Below are 14,242 nucleotides of genomic sequence, written 5' to 3'. Positions count from 1 at the left end.
GCACTCTTGGGGATTATTAATCTTCTTGACATGACCTGAGTTTCTTACAGTTCAAGCTTTACTTTGTCAAATATAGCATAAGACATTTCAGCACCACTGGGACTGAACATGCTGATTTCTGCTTGAGCAGGGAAGGAGCTGGGTTTTAGCTGGGTTTTTTTCCCCTCTGTTCATGTGGGTTTTTTTGGATGAGGTTAATACTGCTGTTAACCACAATGGCAAATAAAGGTCAACAACACTGCAGTCATCACAGTGTGAAGTAATGTGGGTGCCAAAGACTGCAGTGCTGGAGCTGGGATTTATCTGCCTGGAGAGGACCTGGGTACTTGTGTGAGGACCACAGGAATTTTACAACATATTGGGGAAGGTGTCGTGGTGTGCAGAGCTATCACTGCTGGAGATTTCTCATACATGCATATTTCTGAATGTATAAAATAAATTATGAAATTAGTTTCTTTCTTGGTTTGGTTGGTGGTTTTTTTGTTTTTTTTGTTTTTTTTTGATCACACCCAATTCTACCCTTCATTGCTACCTTTCTGTTATCTAGCTGGTAATGCTGTAAGCTGGCTAGAGCAAGGACTTCTCTGGCCTTTCTTGGCTGGCCTTTCTTCCCTTCTTACCCTCTAATGACACATCTTTTGGCATTCTCCTTCAGAACATCCACAGTGAGAGCTTAAGTTTTGTAGAAGAGAAGAAAAAGAAGAAGAAAGAGGATGAAGCTGCTGCAGTCTCCACAGTAATGGTAAGACTGACTCCATGAGAACATGGGCAGGATCATATACCTCGAGGTTTGTGGTACCTGGTGGCTTCTTAGAGATCACCAGACAATTTGTCATTTGGGCCTTTAAGTAAGAACAAAATTTAATATACTGTAATTCCAGAGAAAAATCTAAAAAAGCACAACCAAACAAAATGCAACCAAAAAAAAAACCCCACAACAAAAAAGCCATCTTCACTAAATGCAGCTTAAAATCTCTTGGACATGAAACAAAGGTCAATCTGGATAGTCTGCCTTGTCTGGTATTTTTACCATTTGGGGTAAGCTATGAAATTAGAGATATGGGCTAATTTATTGGAACCGATGTTGCATCCTCTTTAAGTGTTTCTTAATTTTATCAGTACATTTAAAGATGAAGGAAGGCATGGATTCTACTAAAGTAAAGCAGTTGAAAACGACTGGATTATTTGTTTGGGAGCAAGTGAGCAGGCTGGCAGGTTCCTGGTCCTTGATGTCCTTTGTTTGTGCTCCCAGACAGCATTTCCTCCGTCTCATCAGCTGTCCCAGACATTCCTGTGATGTTAAGGGTTTAAAAAAGCCACAAGTATGATCTTCCTAGCATTTTCCTGAGTGTATGGAAATGGGCTGAAATGCTGCATTGTCCTTCACCACTCTGTCACCATGGGGAACGAACACCAGTGGTGGTGAATAAGCAGGACAACAATGTGGTGAAACGTCAGGGTGCTCCTTGCTTGGATGGCTCGTGCTTGTGGTGCCTTGGGAGAGCAGGAGCAGAGGAGCTGCTGACAGGGATGTCAGGGCTGTGGACTGCAGGCAGAGCACAAAACAATGCACAGGAGAGCCTCACTGCAGAACCATCCTGGGATTCAGTTTAAAGCTAGTGACAAAGCTGGCAAGGCTTCCTGGGTGGGGCAGGGCTGGTACAGAGCAAAGCTACTGAAGATGTTTTTCTAAACCGGGAGTGTTGTGGTCTTCATGTCACACTATAGTGCCATTGTGCCCTTCCAAATCTGACCCATCTCACACCCCTCACATTTCAGGCCAAGGTGCTTCGGGAGACCAAGCCAATCCCAAACCTGATTTTCGCAATTGAGCAATATGAGAAGTTCCTTATCCATCTCTCCAAGAAGTCAAAGGTAATGTAAAGCAGAGAGATCTGCAACCTGGACCTGGTGAACGGTGGGATCAATGGCATGGTGGAGGGCTATCATTAAAGTCTCTTTTAATGCTCAAATTAGGAAGGTGTAAGGACCTTTCAGCCCTTGCCCATACTCCTGGCACAACACTGCTGAACTGCTGCCACATTGATACCAGCCCATGCCAATATCAGTCCTGCCTGTGACGTGTGGTTCCTGGTGGAGCAGAACCATGCACACCTCATGCCAGCTTTCCTCACTGTCCCCCAGTTTATGTCATGAAATGTACCACAACAAGATTCTACATGAGAGTAGCTGGCAATAACTTGGCTTTTAGGAAAATGTAAATGGACCCCTGGACTGCACAGGGGCAGGTGCTTTTGAAGCACAAAGAGTGTGAAATCCTGCATTATTACTGTGATGGACTCTGTCCCAGTGCTGTGTAAAGGACTAGGCAGGGTAGGAAACTAAAGATGCTCGTGGCTGAATGTTTCCCCTGCCTGGTTTCCCCTTGGTTGCTGCAGGTGAACCTGATGCAGTACATGAAGCTGAGCACCTCCCGGGATTTCCGCATCAACGCCTCCGTGCTGGACAGCGCCCTGCAGGAGCGCAACTCCGAGGACGCTGAGAACGAGCCACACAACGACCAGGTCAGAACTCATTTAGCTGCTTTTACTGATAGGTTTCCTCCTCTTTAGAAGCCAGCTGTATTTGTGAGTTGTGCAGGAATGTGTGAGGTTAGAACAGCTTGTCTTCCCCGGGTTAGCTCTCACTTTAATACTAAGCTGACAGGAAGGAGTGAACAGCTTCTCTCAGAACACCCCTTATACCCCAGCCCCCTGCCTCTAGCAGCCTTTATTTTCAGCTCTGAGTCCCTGGTCTTGGGGAAGTGGAACTGTTGGCCAAGATCAAATCTTTGCAGCACAATGCAAAGTGGTTTTGTATGCAAATTTTGTAGATAAAGACCTGGCAGGGCAAATTCTGCAAGGCATCATTCTCCTCAGACCCAAATCTACTACATAGTGCTGGTGAAGGCAGTGCAAGATGCTGGCTAAGAAAAATAAACAGTTTACTCTGCTGATTGTCCAGATTTTTATTGGTGCTTCTGTCCATATTTTCCTGAGTGTTTCAACAAGCCAAAACTCAGGACAGAGTCCCTGTCCTGTGCCACTGGTAGGCCGTGGTCTAAGTTCCAGCATGAACTGGGGAGGGGGTGACCTATGGGGAAAATCTCAGTGGCTGAGAGGAATCCCATATTCAGGTCATTTTGTTAGTGAGAAAAAAAGAAATAAATCCTGTTCTGCACAGCTGGGTTCTTGCTCTAGGTAAATATTCCTTAGACTATTCACACAAAAGCAATCACTCTACTACTGCTCTCTGCCTCCCCTCTCCAGAGCGGCACAGCGGAGCAGACAGATGAAAACCAGGAACCCAAAAAGAAGAGACAGAGAAAAAAATAAACTGGGGTTGCTGCCACTGCCTCCTCTCACAGTGCCCATTCCATGGTGGACTCGCCTTGGTCTCAGAAGCTGCAGATATGGAGATGATGGTTTATTGCTTGTGAGACACTTACGCCTTCTTCCTTTTTGTCCATGGGAGCAACTCTGGCCCCTGCCTCAGGTTTCACAGCTGGCTGCTGTCATCAGAAGTGCCTCTGCTATTTGAATCTTCCCCAGGAATACCCCTTCTTACAGTAAAATGGAAAGGGAGCAGCTGGGATCAGTCAGCCCCTGCCCAAAGCTCTGCTTCTGAAAGGACAGGGAGGCTCTGGCACACGGTCTGGACAATTGTCCTGGCACTCTGGTGTCGTCATTGCTTCTCCAGCGAACCTTTGGTTATTTCAATTATCTGATATATATCCAGTGCTTCCCCTGGAAGACAAGGGGACAGTCAGTTCTCTGCAGTACACTCAGACTGTGCAATGCAAGAGAGTGATGGTTGGGATCTGTTTTAGTTCAGAGCATCTAGCACAGACCACCCTAAATTTATTCAAACTTCTCTTTTGGGTGGTGGTGAGAATGCAGAAACCAGCACCAGTATGGAGCTGGGAACAAGAGCTGTTCTGCCCTGGAGTTGAAGCTGCTGTGTGCATCTCCTGAGCAGTGAGAGGCCACAGCTTCCTCTGCCCAAGCTGGTTTTGCTGTTATGTTTTTGCTGACCCTGATTGAGATGCACTTGTTTAATTTGCCCTGTTCTTGGTGAAAAGTGCCCATTTTGCCTACAGAGCACAAATCCTGTTTCTGAAAACACCTTTTGCCTGTAAGAGTCCTAATAAAGGTTACTTAAGGGCAGAGCATCTGATGTGTGCAGTGACTGAGAACAAATATGAGGGCAGGTTCTTCCCTTATCTGGGGAAGAGCTGCTGCACAGTGAGGAGGAGCTGCTTTCCCAGCCAGGAGTTAAATGTTTGCTTGCAGCAATTGGAGGGTTACACTGACTGCAGACAGGGATGACTTGAGGCCTTGGGAGTGCTGAGGAAGCACCCAGCAACACCAGAGCAGTTCTCTGAACAGAGCTGTGCTTGCCTAAGGGACAGCAGGGAAGGAGGGAAAGGAATGAAAGATTTTGGGTCTGCAGGGCAAAATTGACCAAACCAGGTTGCTGAGGTGCTTCCTTTCCAAGAAGAAATTAAATTTGGTTTGTGTTAGAAGTGCACAGGAGGGCTCCTCCAGGGGGCACAAAGCAAACCAAGTGTGGGAGAACAGAGCCAGGCCTGGCTCATCACTCACAAATATTTGGAAAGCAGCAGCATGAACACTTGAGGGCTGAGGAGGCAGGGGCAGGCTCCAGCACGGTGGCTGCCCTGTAGGTCAGATGATGTGTCAGGAGCCAAGGGCTCATAAAGTGCCTCAGCTGAGCAGAGCCTTCAGGGAATGGCTACTTAGGCCAAGTACTCTGCCTAAACTGGGAAAGTTCATGCAGAGGAGATTCCAGGGGCAGCTTGCAGGTGGGGAGGAGATTCCAGGGGACACTGCTCACCTTGAGGGATTCCATACTTCTCCATCCCCATGGGATTTGATGGCGTCACACAGTTCATGGTCACCTCTTTCCTTAAGCACTGGTCAATATCCACTGCACTGAAGAAAGCCACTGACTGTGGCAGATCCTGGAGGCCCAGTTTGTAGGCAAACATGCATCTGCAGAGCAAGAAAGCAGGTGGGACAGTGCTGGACATCACCCTTGGCCCTGCCACACCCAGTTCCAATCAGCCACATTTACCAAACACTGGCCAGCCACCCCTCACAGGGTATTATCACTCAGCAGGTAGGGGACAAGGGGCTTCCTCAGTCCTGGAGAGCAGGAGGGTCAAGAATTGCTATAGTGAGCATGGGAGGAATAGTAATGGTGCCTCCTTGGAAGCAATGGAGCCTCCTTGAGAAAAAGGAAGAATCTTGCCCCTCACTGCTGGCTAATCCTCCCTGGCAGGCAGAGCAGATGCAGGATTTTCCCAGCAGGAAACCCTGTGCTCACAGGAGCCAGCACAAAGGCAGGAACGTCAGGGTGCCTGCCCTGCTGTGGCTGCAGAAAGGCTGTTTGTGTCATTCCTGCCTCCACACAGGAGAAACAGCTCACCTTGGCCAGCTCCTGTGTAACCAAACACCCCATGGTGCTGGGAGGGGGATTTGGCAAAGCTGGCTGGGACAGAGCTGGATCAACGGGAGCCCTTGGAGGTCAGGAGCTTTCTAGGCTGAGCTTAGTTCTGTGTGGGGCAGGGAAGCAGCAGGAACACCCCACGCTGTGGGGGCGGGGGGACAGCACTGGTGCTCACAGCACAGATGAGCCATGCCCCTTGCTGTCCCCTGAAGGCAGCAGGGGATGAGGGATGGGAGTTTCAGGCTCCCAGCTCCTCAACCAAGCCCAAAGGCTGCTGCCATGTGACAGCTGCAGACCTGAAGGGAGCATGAAGTGATGCATTTGCATCCCAGCAGAACCACTGACTGGCCCCACCCCTGCAGGGCCAAAAGCTGACGACAAAAAAAAGCTTTTGTCAGCACATTATCCCTGGAAATCAAAGCTGAGGTCCATTATAGCATGAAGGAACTGCAGCCTCCAGTGCTGCTAACTTGCCCTGAGCAGAAGAAAACTGCTCTGCACCAGCTGGCTGTAGGCAAAGCCAAGCCCAGCCCCTGGGGCTTGCCTGTCCCACTCTGGAGTCACAGCTGCTGCTCCCCAGGAGACACCAGAGCCACCACAGCTCACCTTGTGAGGAGGTTGGTGATCTGCAGGGCCAGGGCAGCCCGGTAGCGATCCTGGTGCTGCACCAGGTACCGCACCTCGTCGTGGATGCTGATGCAGAAGCGCCCATTGATGTCAAACTCCTCAAACAGCCACTTCATGGCAACCAACATGAGGTGCAGGTAGTCAACAGCTGAGCTCTGCACCACCCAGTTCACCCTGCTGGTCACAAACTGGTGAAAGGAAAGAGATGGACAGTAAGAGAGCACTCAAGGGCATGGTATCCATACAGGACAGCTCCTGGGAGAAATCTGTTAAACTCAGGGTGGTTGGGTTTTCTTGGTGGCATGGAGATAAAAGCACAATGTTTTTCCTAAATGGCTACAAGAGCCTAGTGGGCCTCCAGCAATCTAAGAGGGGCTTAACATCAGGCACCCATTTCAGAATAGACAAGCAAAGCCAAAATCTCAGCATCCCAGAGCTGCATCCTCACCTCCCCTTTGACCATGGCAGGCTCCAGGGCCCTGCTGATGTGACAGCCCAGCACAGGGGTCTGTGGGGAAGGGGATAAGGCAATGCTTTCCAGCTTGTTGAACATCTCGGACTCGGTGCCTCCAGCCCACACTCTTTGCTCCACCACATTCCACTTCTTCTCCCTGCGGGACCTGTGGGGCAGAGAGGAGGTTTACTGGAAGAGTGGGAGGGGGCTGCAGGTTCCCATTTGAGACCCTCAAACACTTCCTCCTGGTTTGGGGCAGCAGGATGAGACCCTGCTAACTGTTCACTGGGAAAGTGGGTGAGGCTGACAGCCCCCAAATCAAACCTCCTTGGCCCTGGAGGAGCAGGAAGGGCGGAACAGGACTAACCAGCCCCATCTCTCTTCTCTCCTCTCTGCCCATCAAGCAGCAGCCCTCTCCCCCTCACATCCTGAAACCACAGAGCCATGCAGGGTCAGACCATCTCACCCTTTCATGGCTTCTCTCTGGAGCCGCTGGACATCCTGGGCCGACACCGATCCATCCTCCGCCCTGTCCACAGCCAGGTCCAGCTTTGTCACCAGCCACTCCCCCTCTTCAGAGAGATGGAACCTGCAGGGGAGAGCGAGTAACCCAGCTCCTCTGGCTGGAGCACCGCCACCAGCCCTGTCCACGCCATCCCCAGCAGCACCCACCTGCGGATGCCCTTGGTGACAGCGTACATCTGCTGGGCCTTGTCCCGCGCCTGCTGCGGCGTGAGCCGGTGGTTGAACTGCATCAGCAGCCGCTCGGCGAAGGGCTGCCCCGCGCCGTAGATGCGCCCGTAGTTGAAGACCTTGGCGTGCTCCCGGCTGATGCCCACGGTGGCGGCCGTCTTGCTGTGCAGGTCCGTGCCGTTGCTCTTCTTGCCCTGCAGAGTCATCCAGCCGAAGGCCGTGCAGCCTGCGGGAAGGGGGGAGAGGTTGGACGCCCGGCGGGATCAGGATGAGGATCAGGGATCACCCCCTGCCTGGCAAAGCCCCGGCTCACCGTGCATGCCAGCGAACTGCGCCTCGCCGAGCACCGCCGCGATCCACAGCTCCTGGGAATCCACGTCTGCTCCCACCAGGGAGTAGCCAGGTGGCACCTGCACCATGGCTTTCAGCTCACTGCCCACCCTGTCGGCCTGCAGAACACAAGGCCCAGGTCAGCACACCCCTCTCCTCCTCCATGGCACAGGAGCAGCCGTCCTCCCACAGCCACAGAGTGCTGGCACAGCACTCCCTGTGCCCCTACGTTGCCATCTTATTGCAGGGGTTCCATACTGTTGCCTCCTTAGCACAGAAGTTCCATACCTTCTTGGTGTTTCTCGTGGGCTGCTCCTCAGAGCACTGACTCTTTCTTCTTCACAAAGCAGCCAACTAACTCCAGTTCCCTTCTCAAACAGCCAACCCACTCTTTTACAGCACTCTTCTTCTCATTGGCCTGTTAAAGTCAGGCCTGTTCCTAATCTTTGATAATTGGCCCAGCTGCCACTCCTCAGGGGTAAAGTTACTTTCTACACTATCTTTATTTTCTTACATTCTATCCCCCTACACCCCTAAGTTTCAATGTCAAAACCAGTTTTAACTCATGGGGATCATCCCCCCTTGGCTACTCTAGCAGAGAAGAAAAGGAGCTTTAGAAAAGATGGAAATTGGTATGTTGGTGTTCCCCTTTCACCACATCCTGAAGCTCCAGAGCCCCTGCCGACTCTTTCTCCCACATGAAAGCACATCAGCAAGAGGACCCCAGCTCTGGCCCTGCTACCCCAAATCCCAGCATCCATATCCAACCCCTATTCCAACCCAAGCAGCTCCCATCAGTCCAAAACACAGAGAGAGCCCCAGAACACTCCCTCAAGGATCCAAGCATGGCCATACCCGGGCGTTGCTGGCTGTCAGCCAGGTGGGCTCCACGGCCCTGCGGGTGACAGTGCCTGCAGTCACCACCTGTGGCAAGATGGCCCCATAACTGTCCTCCTCATTGTAGTCAGGATGCCTGGGACAGAGACAAGGATGAGCATCACCCTGCAAGAGCCCTCCTGGCGCAGGGTAAAGGGAACAACAGTCCAGATCTGGGTACTGTACCTGGTCACCACACGAGGCAGCTCCCCCTTCTTCAGCCACACCACCATCTGGGAACTGAGGGGACACATGGCAGGTGAGATGCTGAGCCCCCGAGCATCCACACAAACTCCCCTGTCTCAACACAGCCTCCACCCACAGAGGTGACACCATGAAAGCAGCTGCTCACCTGATCCTCTTGTGAGCATTCCTCCAAAATGAGATCATTTTGTTAATCTCGAGGGCTCTTGTCCCGTGGGTGCGGCCCACAGCAGCCCGCAGGGTGCCGTCCTCCATCTGGGGCAGGAAATCCTTGGCAAAAGGGCTTCCCACATTGTTATCATTCCCATCCTATGGCAGCAAAAGAGGTGTCAGGGCTCAGCATGCCACCCCTCCACATCAGCAAGCTCTGTGCATCCTCCAGTCCCAGCTACAGAGATGGATTTCTCTCACCCAATCCCACGGGGTGAGATCACGTGGGTCCCAGCAGCACTGTGGGGCCAGAAAGATCCTCAGGAGCCCCAGCTTGCCTTGTGGGGCAGCTTGAAGAACCAGCACCCAGGGATGTTGACATCGTTGTAGGGACCATTGCCATGGTGGAACGAGGGCTTGCTCTTCCTCTCTGTGCACCTCAGCTCTTCCATCTCTTCCTGTGACCAGCAAAGTGAGGCAATGCCAGGAACATCTTCAAGCATGGCAGGAGGGGGGAACCAAGGAAAGAGAGACCAATCCACCACCCCATTCCACAGGAAACCCCTCCTTACCAGCACCAGGCTCTGGTCTGCTTTGCTCATTTTCTCCTCTGGATCCAGCTCAATCCGGCTCAGCTCCTCCATCTGCAGCAGAGAGGGACCGTGGGGGAGCCAGATCAAACACCAATCCTCCAGCAACCCTTATTAAAGGACGTTTCTTACTTGCAGCCCCTGGAGCTGCACACAGGGCTGGTTACTGCATGCACACAGGAGGAAGAACAGCCCCACATCTCCCTCCCACCAGGGAACCCTCCATCCCTTCCTTCACCTTCTGCCATATCGTGCTGCTGTCCATCACCAGCAGCTCGTCCTCTACAGCTGCCTCCAGCCCTGGGGGCTGCTCCTTGCCCTTCTCCAGGCAGTGCTGCCTGTACAGGTTCTCAATCATCCTGGGAGAGGAGAAGGCAGGGCTGATGCACCCACAATGGGCCCCAAGGCTCTGGGGCAGCACCTGGGCACAGTGCCAGGAGCCAGGGAGCTCCCAAATACCCGCGTGGGGCAGCTCCCAGCCCAGCACCCCATCACATCCCTCTCACCTGTGTGGGCAGGAGGGGCCATCGGTCTCTACAGGGGCTGCTGGCAAATTGTCCTGCCGTCCTGGCACCAGGTATCCCCAGCCATGTTTTTCTGAGTAGTGCAGGGGGAAGCCATCCCAGGCCAGGCGCATCAGCTTCGGGGTCACCCTCATCTGCAGGCTGATGAGGCTGGGGCCAGGCACCCAGCCCTCCTCCTCCAGCCGTGGGCACAGCTTGCGGTACCAGCTGGGCATGGGGAGCAGCAGGGTGGGTCAGAAAGTGCAGGGAAAGCCTTGGGGACACACAGGGTCCCCAACTCACCCCGGGTGGCCCGGCAGGTGCTGGAGTCTCTTGGGTTGCAGCGTGACCGTCTCCTTCAGACGCTCCAGACAGAGCTGGCTCGCAGAGACTTTCAGCTCCTCTTCCTCACTGGGGGGACCAGGGTCTGGTGGGGCAAGGAGAACTGGCTTGCAAAGGCCTCTCTGTGCCACCCTTCTGGGGACAGGGACATCAAACCAATCCCCCACCACATGCAGCAGCATGGGACGTAGCCCAGCAATGATTCACCCTGCAGCACCAACAAACCTTGTCCACCCCTGGGAAGGCAGCCCTGTAGCATCCCTCATCCCCAGGGATCACCTGTGCTCACCCTCCTGCCACTCCTGGGCTGACTCTTCTGCATCCATTGCTGCTGGGGAGACTCGGCTGTTCTCATCCTGACCTTTCTTCTTCTTCTTCCCTGGATTCTTCTTTTGCTTAAACTCCTGTGTGTCCCATTCAAGATCCCAGAGCCAAGGGTCATCCTTGTACCTGACGACACACCATTCTCACACCACAGCTTTGCTCCTGTCCCCCACAGCCCCCCATGGACCAGCTGGTGCCTGAGCTCCTTCCTGCAGCCCCAGCCCAGGATACCTGTGCTCGTGCAGCAGCTGGCAGGCATCGTTGGCCAGGTTCATCAGGGACTTCTTCATCTCCTTCTGCAGCTCCTCGTAAATACCCTGAGCATCATTCAGGTACCTGTTCCAATTCCCATTGACTGGCAGGTAGGACACTCCCATCTCCAGCATCCCTGCAAACGTGACAGGGTGGGGGCACCTGGACCCCAAAGCAGCAAGGAATTAGATATCTGCCTGAGGGGACAGGCCCTGGAAGCACCAGACTACAACAGACATGAATGTGTCTTCATCTAGAGCTTCCCAGCCTCACACAGCCCTCCATGCTCTTCTCCTAAACCTTAAGGATCCCTGTATCTTCTGCCTGCCCTGTGCAACAGCCCCAAAATTGTACCACTCCAGACTGCCTCAGGAAGCCTCCTCACCTCCCTTAGCCACTGTGCTGTTTATTCTTGCTCACCTACACAGGAGGGGTCTGGACTCCCTCCTGAAAAGAGGTTCAGAACACCCTAAGACAAGAGGAGCTACATCTCATGCCCAGAGGCACCATGACCCTCCCCACTGCCCACCAAGCCCACAGCCCCTTGGCCAACACCAGCCAGAACCTGGCAGCTCTCACCTCTCCATAAATAGTGGCAGCTGCTCTTGAAACACCTCATGGGTGGCCTGGACATCACGGGCACAGTATGACACCAGGTCCTGGGGACAGCAGCAGGTGAGAGCAGGCAAAGCAGCCACCCCTCTGCCAGCACAGGGCAAGGCATCGGGGCTAAAGGAGCACAGAGCAGGTCACAGCCCCACACACACCCAATGCTGCAAGAGAGGCAGCAAAATAGAAACTGCCCCAGCAGCTACTACCACCCTGCTCCCCTCTCCAGCTCCTACTGCCTGTTGGGATGGTGGGATGGCCTCCTGCACCTGGAAGTTATTCCTGATGTCAGCCATGGTGCCCTTGACAAAGAGCTCCCGTGCCTCCTTCTCCAGCGGCTCCCCCCCGACGTAGAGCGCGTGCACATCCGCCAGGTTGTTGATGCTGCTCACGTGCACCCAGTCCCACGAGGTGACCTGTGACAACAGGGGGGTCACAAGTGTGGGAGGACACCCAGCTGCAGCCAAGATCAGGAGGAGCAAAGGATGCTGCTGCTCCAGCTTAAACCAAGGCCACCTTATCTGAAACGCACTGGGAGAGCTTCACTCAGTGGAGCTGCTCCGACAGCTCCCACTCAGCCAGAACAGCAGCAAACAGCTCCTGGCACAGGAGCACAGGGTCCCCTGCCACCCACAGCACTGCCACCAGCTCAGTTCCCCTCACTCACCGCCAGCCCCTCGGCCTTGCTGCGTGTTTTCTTCATGTGCTCCTTGACCTGCTGCAGCCCCCTCCTCTTGCCCTGCTTGGCAGCCATCCAGAGGCTGCGCTGGAAGCCCGTCAGCCCCGAGATGGCCATGTGCATGCTCAAGGTGTCCAGGAAACGCATCTTGGAGCCCTGGGACACAACACAGAGGGGGAAAAGAGAGGATTTGGGATATGTTGGAGGAGCTGCAAGTCCTCTGCTTAAGGTGGTTTTGCTAAGGGAAACTTTGCCTCCCACACTCCCCTTCTGAGAGCCAAAAGCATCCCCAGTGCAGGCTGTCAGCTGCTCAAAGCCTCCTGTCACATCCCCAGGTGCCACCCTGCAGCCTCCAGCAGTCCTATAGGGTGCAAGAATATCTTCCTCTAAAGGGATCCAGCCTCAACCTGTTCTGCAGGACAAAGCGAGCACAACCCTGGAGTACCTGTGCAGAACAGCATGTGCCAGAATAACCCTCAAGAGCCAATGCAAATGATTACCTGAGTAAGAAATTGCAGCTGCCAGTACAAAGCCAAGGCTCAGTGGATTACCTGGATAAGATACTGCTCCTTGATGAACGCCCGGTCGAAGGCTACGTTGTGTCCCACCACCACTCTCTCCATCCAGTCCTGTTTGCTGGCACAGCTGGCACCTGCTGGGCTCTCCATGGGAATGAGGTCGGCCAGGGTGAGGTGGCTGGACCAGGAGTAACGCTGTTCCAGCAGCCGCCTGCTGCACCACGAGTACCTGCCAGGGACACGCAGCACCTGCAGCTGTCACAGAGCAGCCACAGTGCCATGGGGGGCTGAGCAGGACCCCACCTGTGCGAGGGGGGTGACCAACTCCAAGGAGAGCTGTTCTAGCTAAGCAGGACACACACCTCACATCCCAGAGCCACGCTCTGGGGCTTTGCTGTGTCCTCCCTGCAAGCCAGCATGGACTGCAGGAAGAGGCTCCACTCACGACCATCCCCATCCCCTCAAAACTGTCCCCCCAGCCCTGCTGTGACCCCACACCACATCTCACCAGGCGTGCGGGGACACCGCCACGGCCAGCGTCGGGCAATGGCCCTCGGCCACGCACACCTCCACATCCAGCACCAGCGCCCGCTCCTCGGGGAAGTCCACGGGCTCCGCCTGCCCCTGGGGGCCGTAGCGGGTCCAGCCCAGCTGCCAGGCCCAGCGCTCGGGCAGCGGGGGCAGCTGGCAGCGCAGCAGCTCCTCGGCCGCCTCCAGGTAGGGCAGGCTCTGCTTCTGCGCCAGCAGGCGAAAGTGCTCGTCGATGTTGTGGCCGTACATGCGGGGCAGCTGCAGCTCCACGTCGGGCAGCGTGGAGGTCTCCTTGCCCCACAGCTCGTGGCGCTGCAGGTGCTGCACGCTGCGCCGGACCTCCTCCGCCGAGTAGCGCACCTGGGCGCCCCGGAAGATCTGCTCGTGGAGGCTCCTGGAGAGCATCTGGATGTTGAGGGGGTTCATGCGCCGCTGGCCCGCGGCCGGCTCATGGCCGGGCTCCTCCGGCAGCGGGCGGCTGGCCGAGGAGCTGGACGGGTGTCGCCGGGGCTGGGGGCTGCAGCCCCTCACAGAGCGCATCCAGGACACGCGTCTCATCGTCCCCCTGCTCCGGGGTGTGCCCCAGGCACGGGCAGCTGGAGCTATGGGGGGGAAAGGGCGAGGGGTGAGTTCAGCACTGACCACCACCATGCGCTGTCCTGTACAGTCATGCACTCCTCTGTACAGCTGTGCCCCATACAGCCTTCCCCCCATATAGCTGTACCCCCATGCAGCCGTGTCCCCCATATAGCTGTGTCCTCATACAGCCTTCCCCGATACAGCTGTGCCCCCATACAGATGTTTTCCCCATACAGCCGTGCTCCCCATACAGCTGTGCCCGCCGTACAAATGTTCGCTCATGTACAAATGTTCGCTCATACCGATATTTCCCCCCATACCGATATTTCCCCCCATACGGCCGTGCCCCCATACAGATGTTCACCCCCATACGGATGTTCTCCCCCCCATACAGATGTTCTCCCCCCCAAAATCCCCCCCGTTCCCACCTGGTCCCCGCAAGCGCCGCTGGGGCCTGGGCCGGCGGGCAGATCCAAACCGGGGCGCCCGGGGGAGCTTCCGGCCGCGGTGAC

At 54.8% G+C, this 14,242-nt stretch overlaps 2 protein-coding genes across 3 annotated transcripts in view; one reads left to right on the top strand and one right to left on the bottom strand.

Annotated features, from left to right (window-relative positions):
- The window catches only part of FANCI (FA complementation group I), a 23,539-nt gene extending 20,203 nt beyond the window's left edge, over positions 1-3,336 (top strand). For both annotated transcript variants that reach the window (XM_059858533.1, XM_059858532.1), the window contains exons 34-37: positions 656-742; positions 1,780-1,875; positions 2,400-2,525; positions 3,270-3,336. In XM_059858533.1, coding sequence (XP_059714516.1) covers positions 656-742; positions 1,780-1,875; positions 2,400-2,525; positions 3,270-3,335 — 375 coding nt within the window. In that variant the 3' untranslated portion in view covers position 3,336. The remainder of the gene's footprint in view (positions 1-655; positions 743-1,779; positions 1,876-2,399; positions 2,526-3,269) is intronic.
- POLG (DNA polymerase gamma, catalytic subunit) lies at positions 2,527-14,242 on the bottom strand. The gene is made up of 23 exons (XM_059858534.1): positions 14,159-14,242; positions 13,129-13,753; positions 12,654-12,849; positions 12,091-12,258; positions 11,693-11,839; positions 11,394-11,473; positions 10,794-10,976; positions 10,528-10,688; positions 10,200-10,323; positions 9,900-10,124; positions 9,632-9,752; positions 9,376-9,447; positions 9,142-9,261; positions 8,802-8,962; positions 8,636-8,689; positions 8,429-8,546; positions 7,557-7,692; positions 7,223-7,469; positions 7,017-7,139; positions 6,545-6,716; positions 6,076-6,284; positions 4,855-5,012; positions 2,527-3,746 (listed from the first exon to the last, which is right to left on the bottom strand). Exons 2-23 carry the CDS (start codon positions 13,707-13,709, stop codon positions 3,685-3,687), a joined length of 3,618 nt encoding a protein of 1,205 aa, XP_059714517.1. The 5' UTR covers positions 13,710-13,753; positions 14,159-14,242; the 3' UTR covers positions 2,527-3,684.

This window comes from Haemorhous mexicanus, chromosome 13 (genome assembly GCF_027477595.1).
Source record: "Haemorhous mexicanus isolate bHaeMex1 chromosome 13, bHaeMex1.pri, whole genome shotgun sequence".
Lineage (NCBI taxonomy): Eukaryota > Metazoa > Chordata > Aves > Passeriformes > Fringillidae > Haemorhous > Haemorhous mexicanus.
Note: the sequence above shows the minus strand (reverse complement) of the source record. Positions and strands in the feature narration are given on the sequence as shown.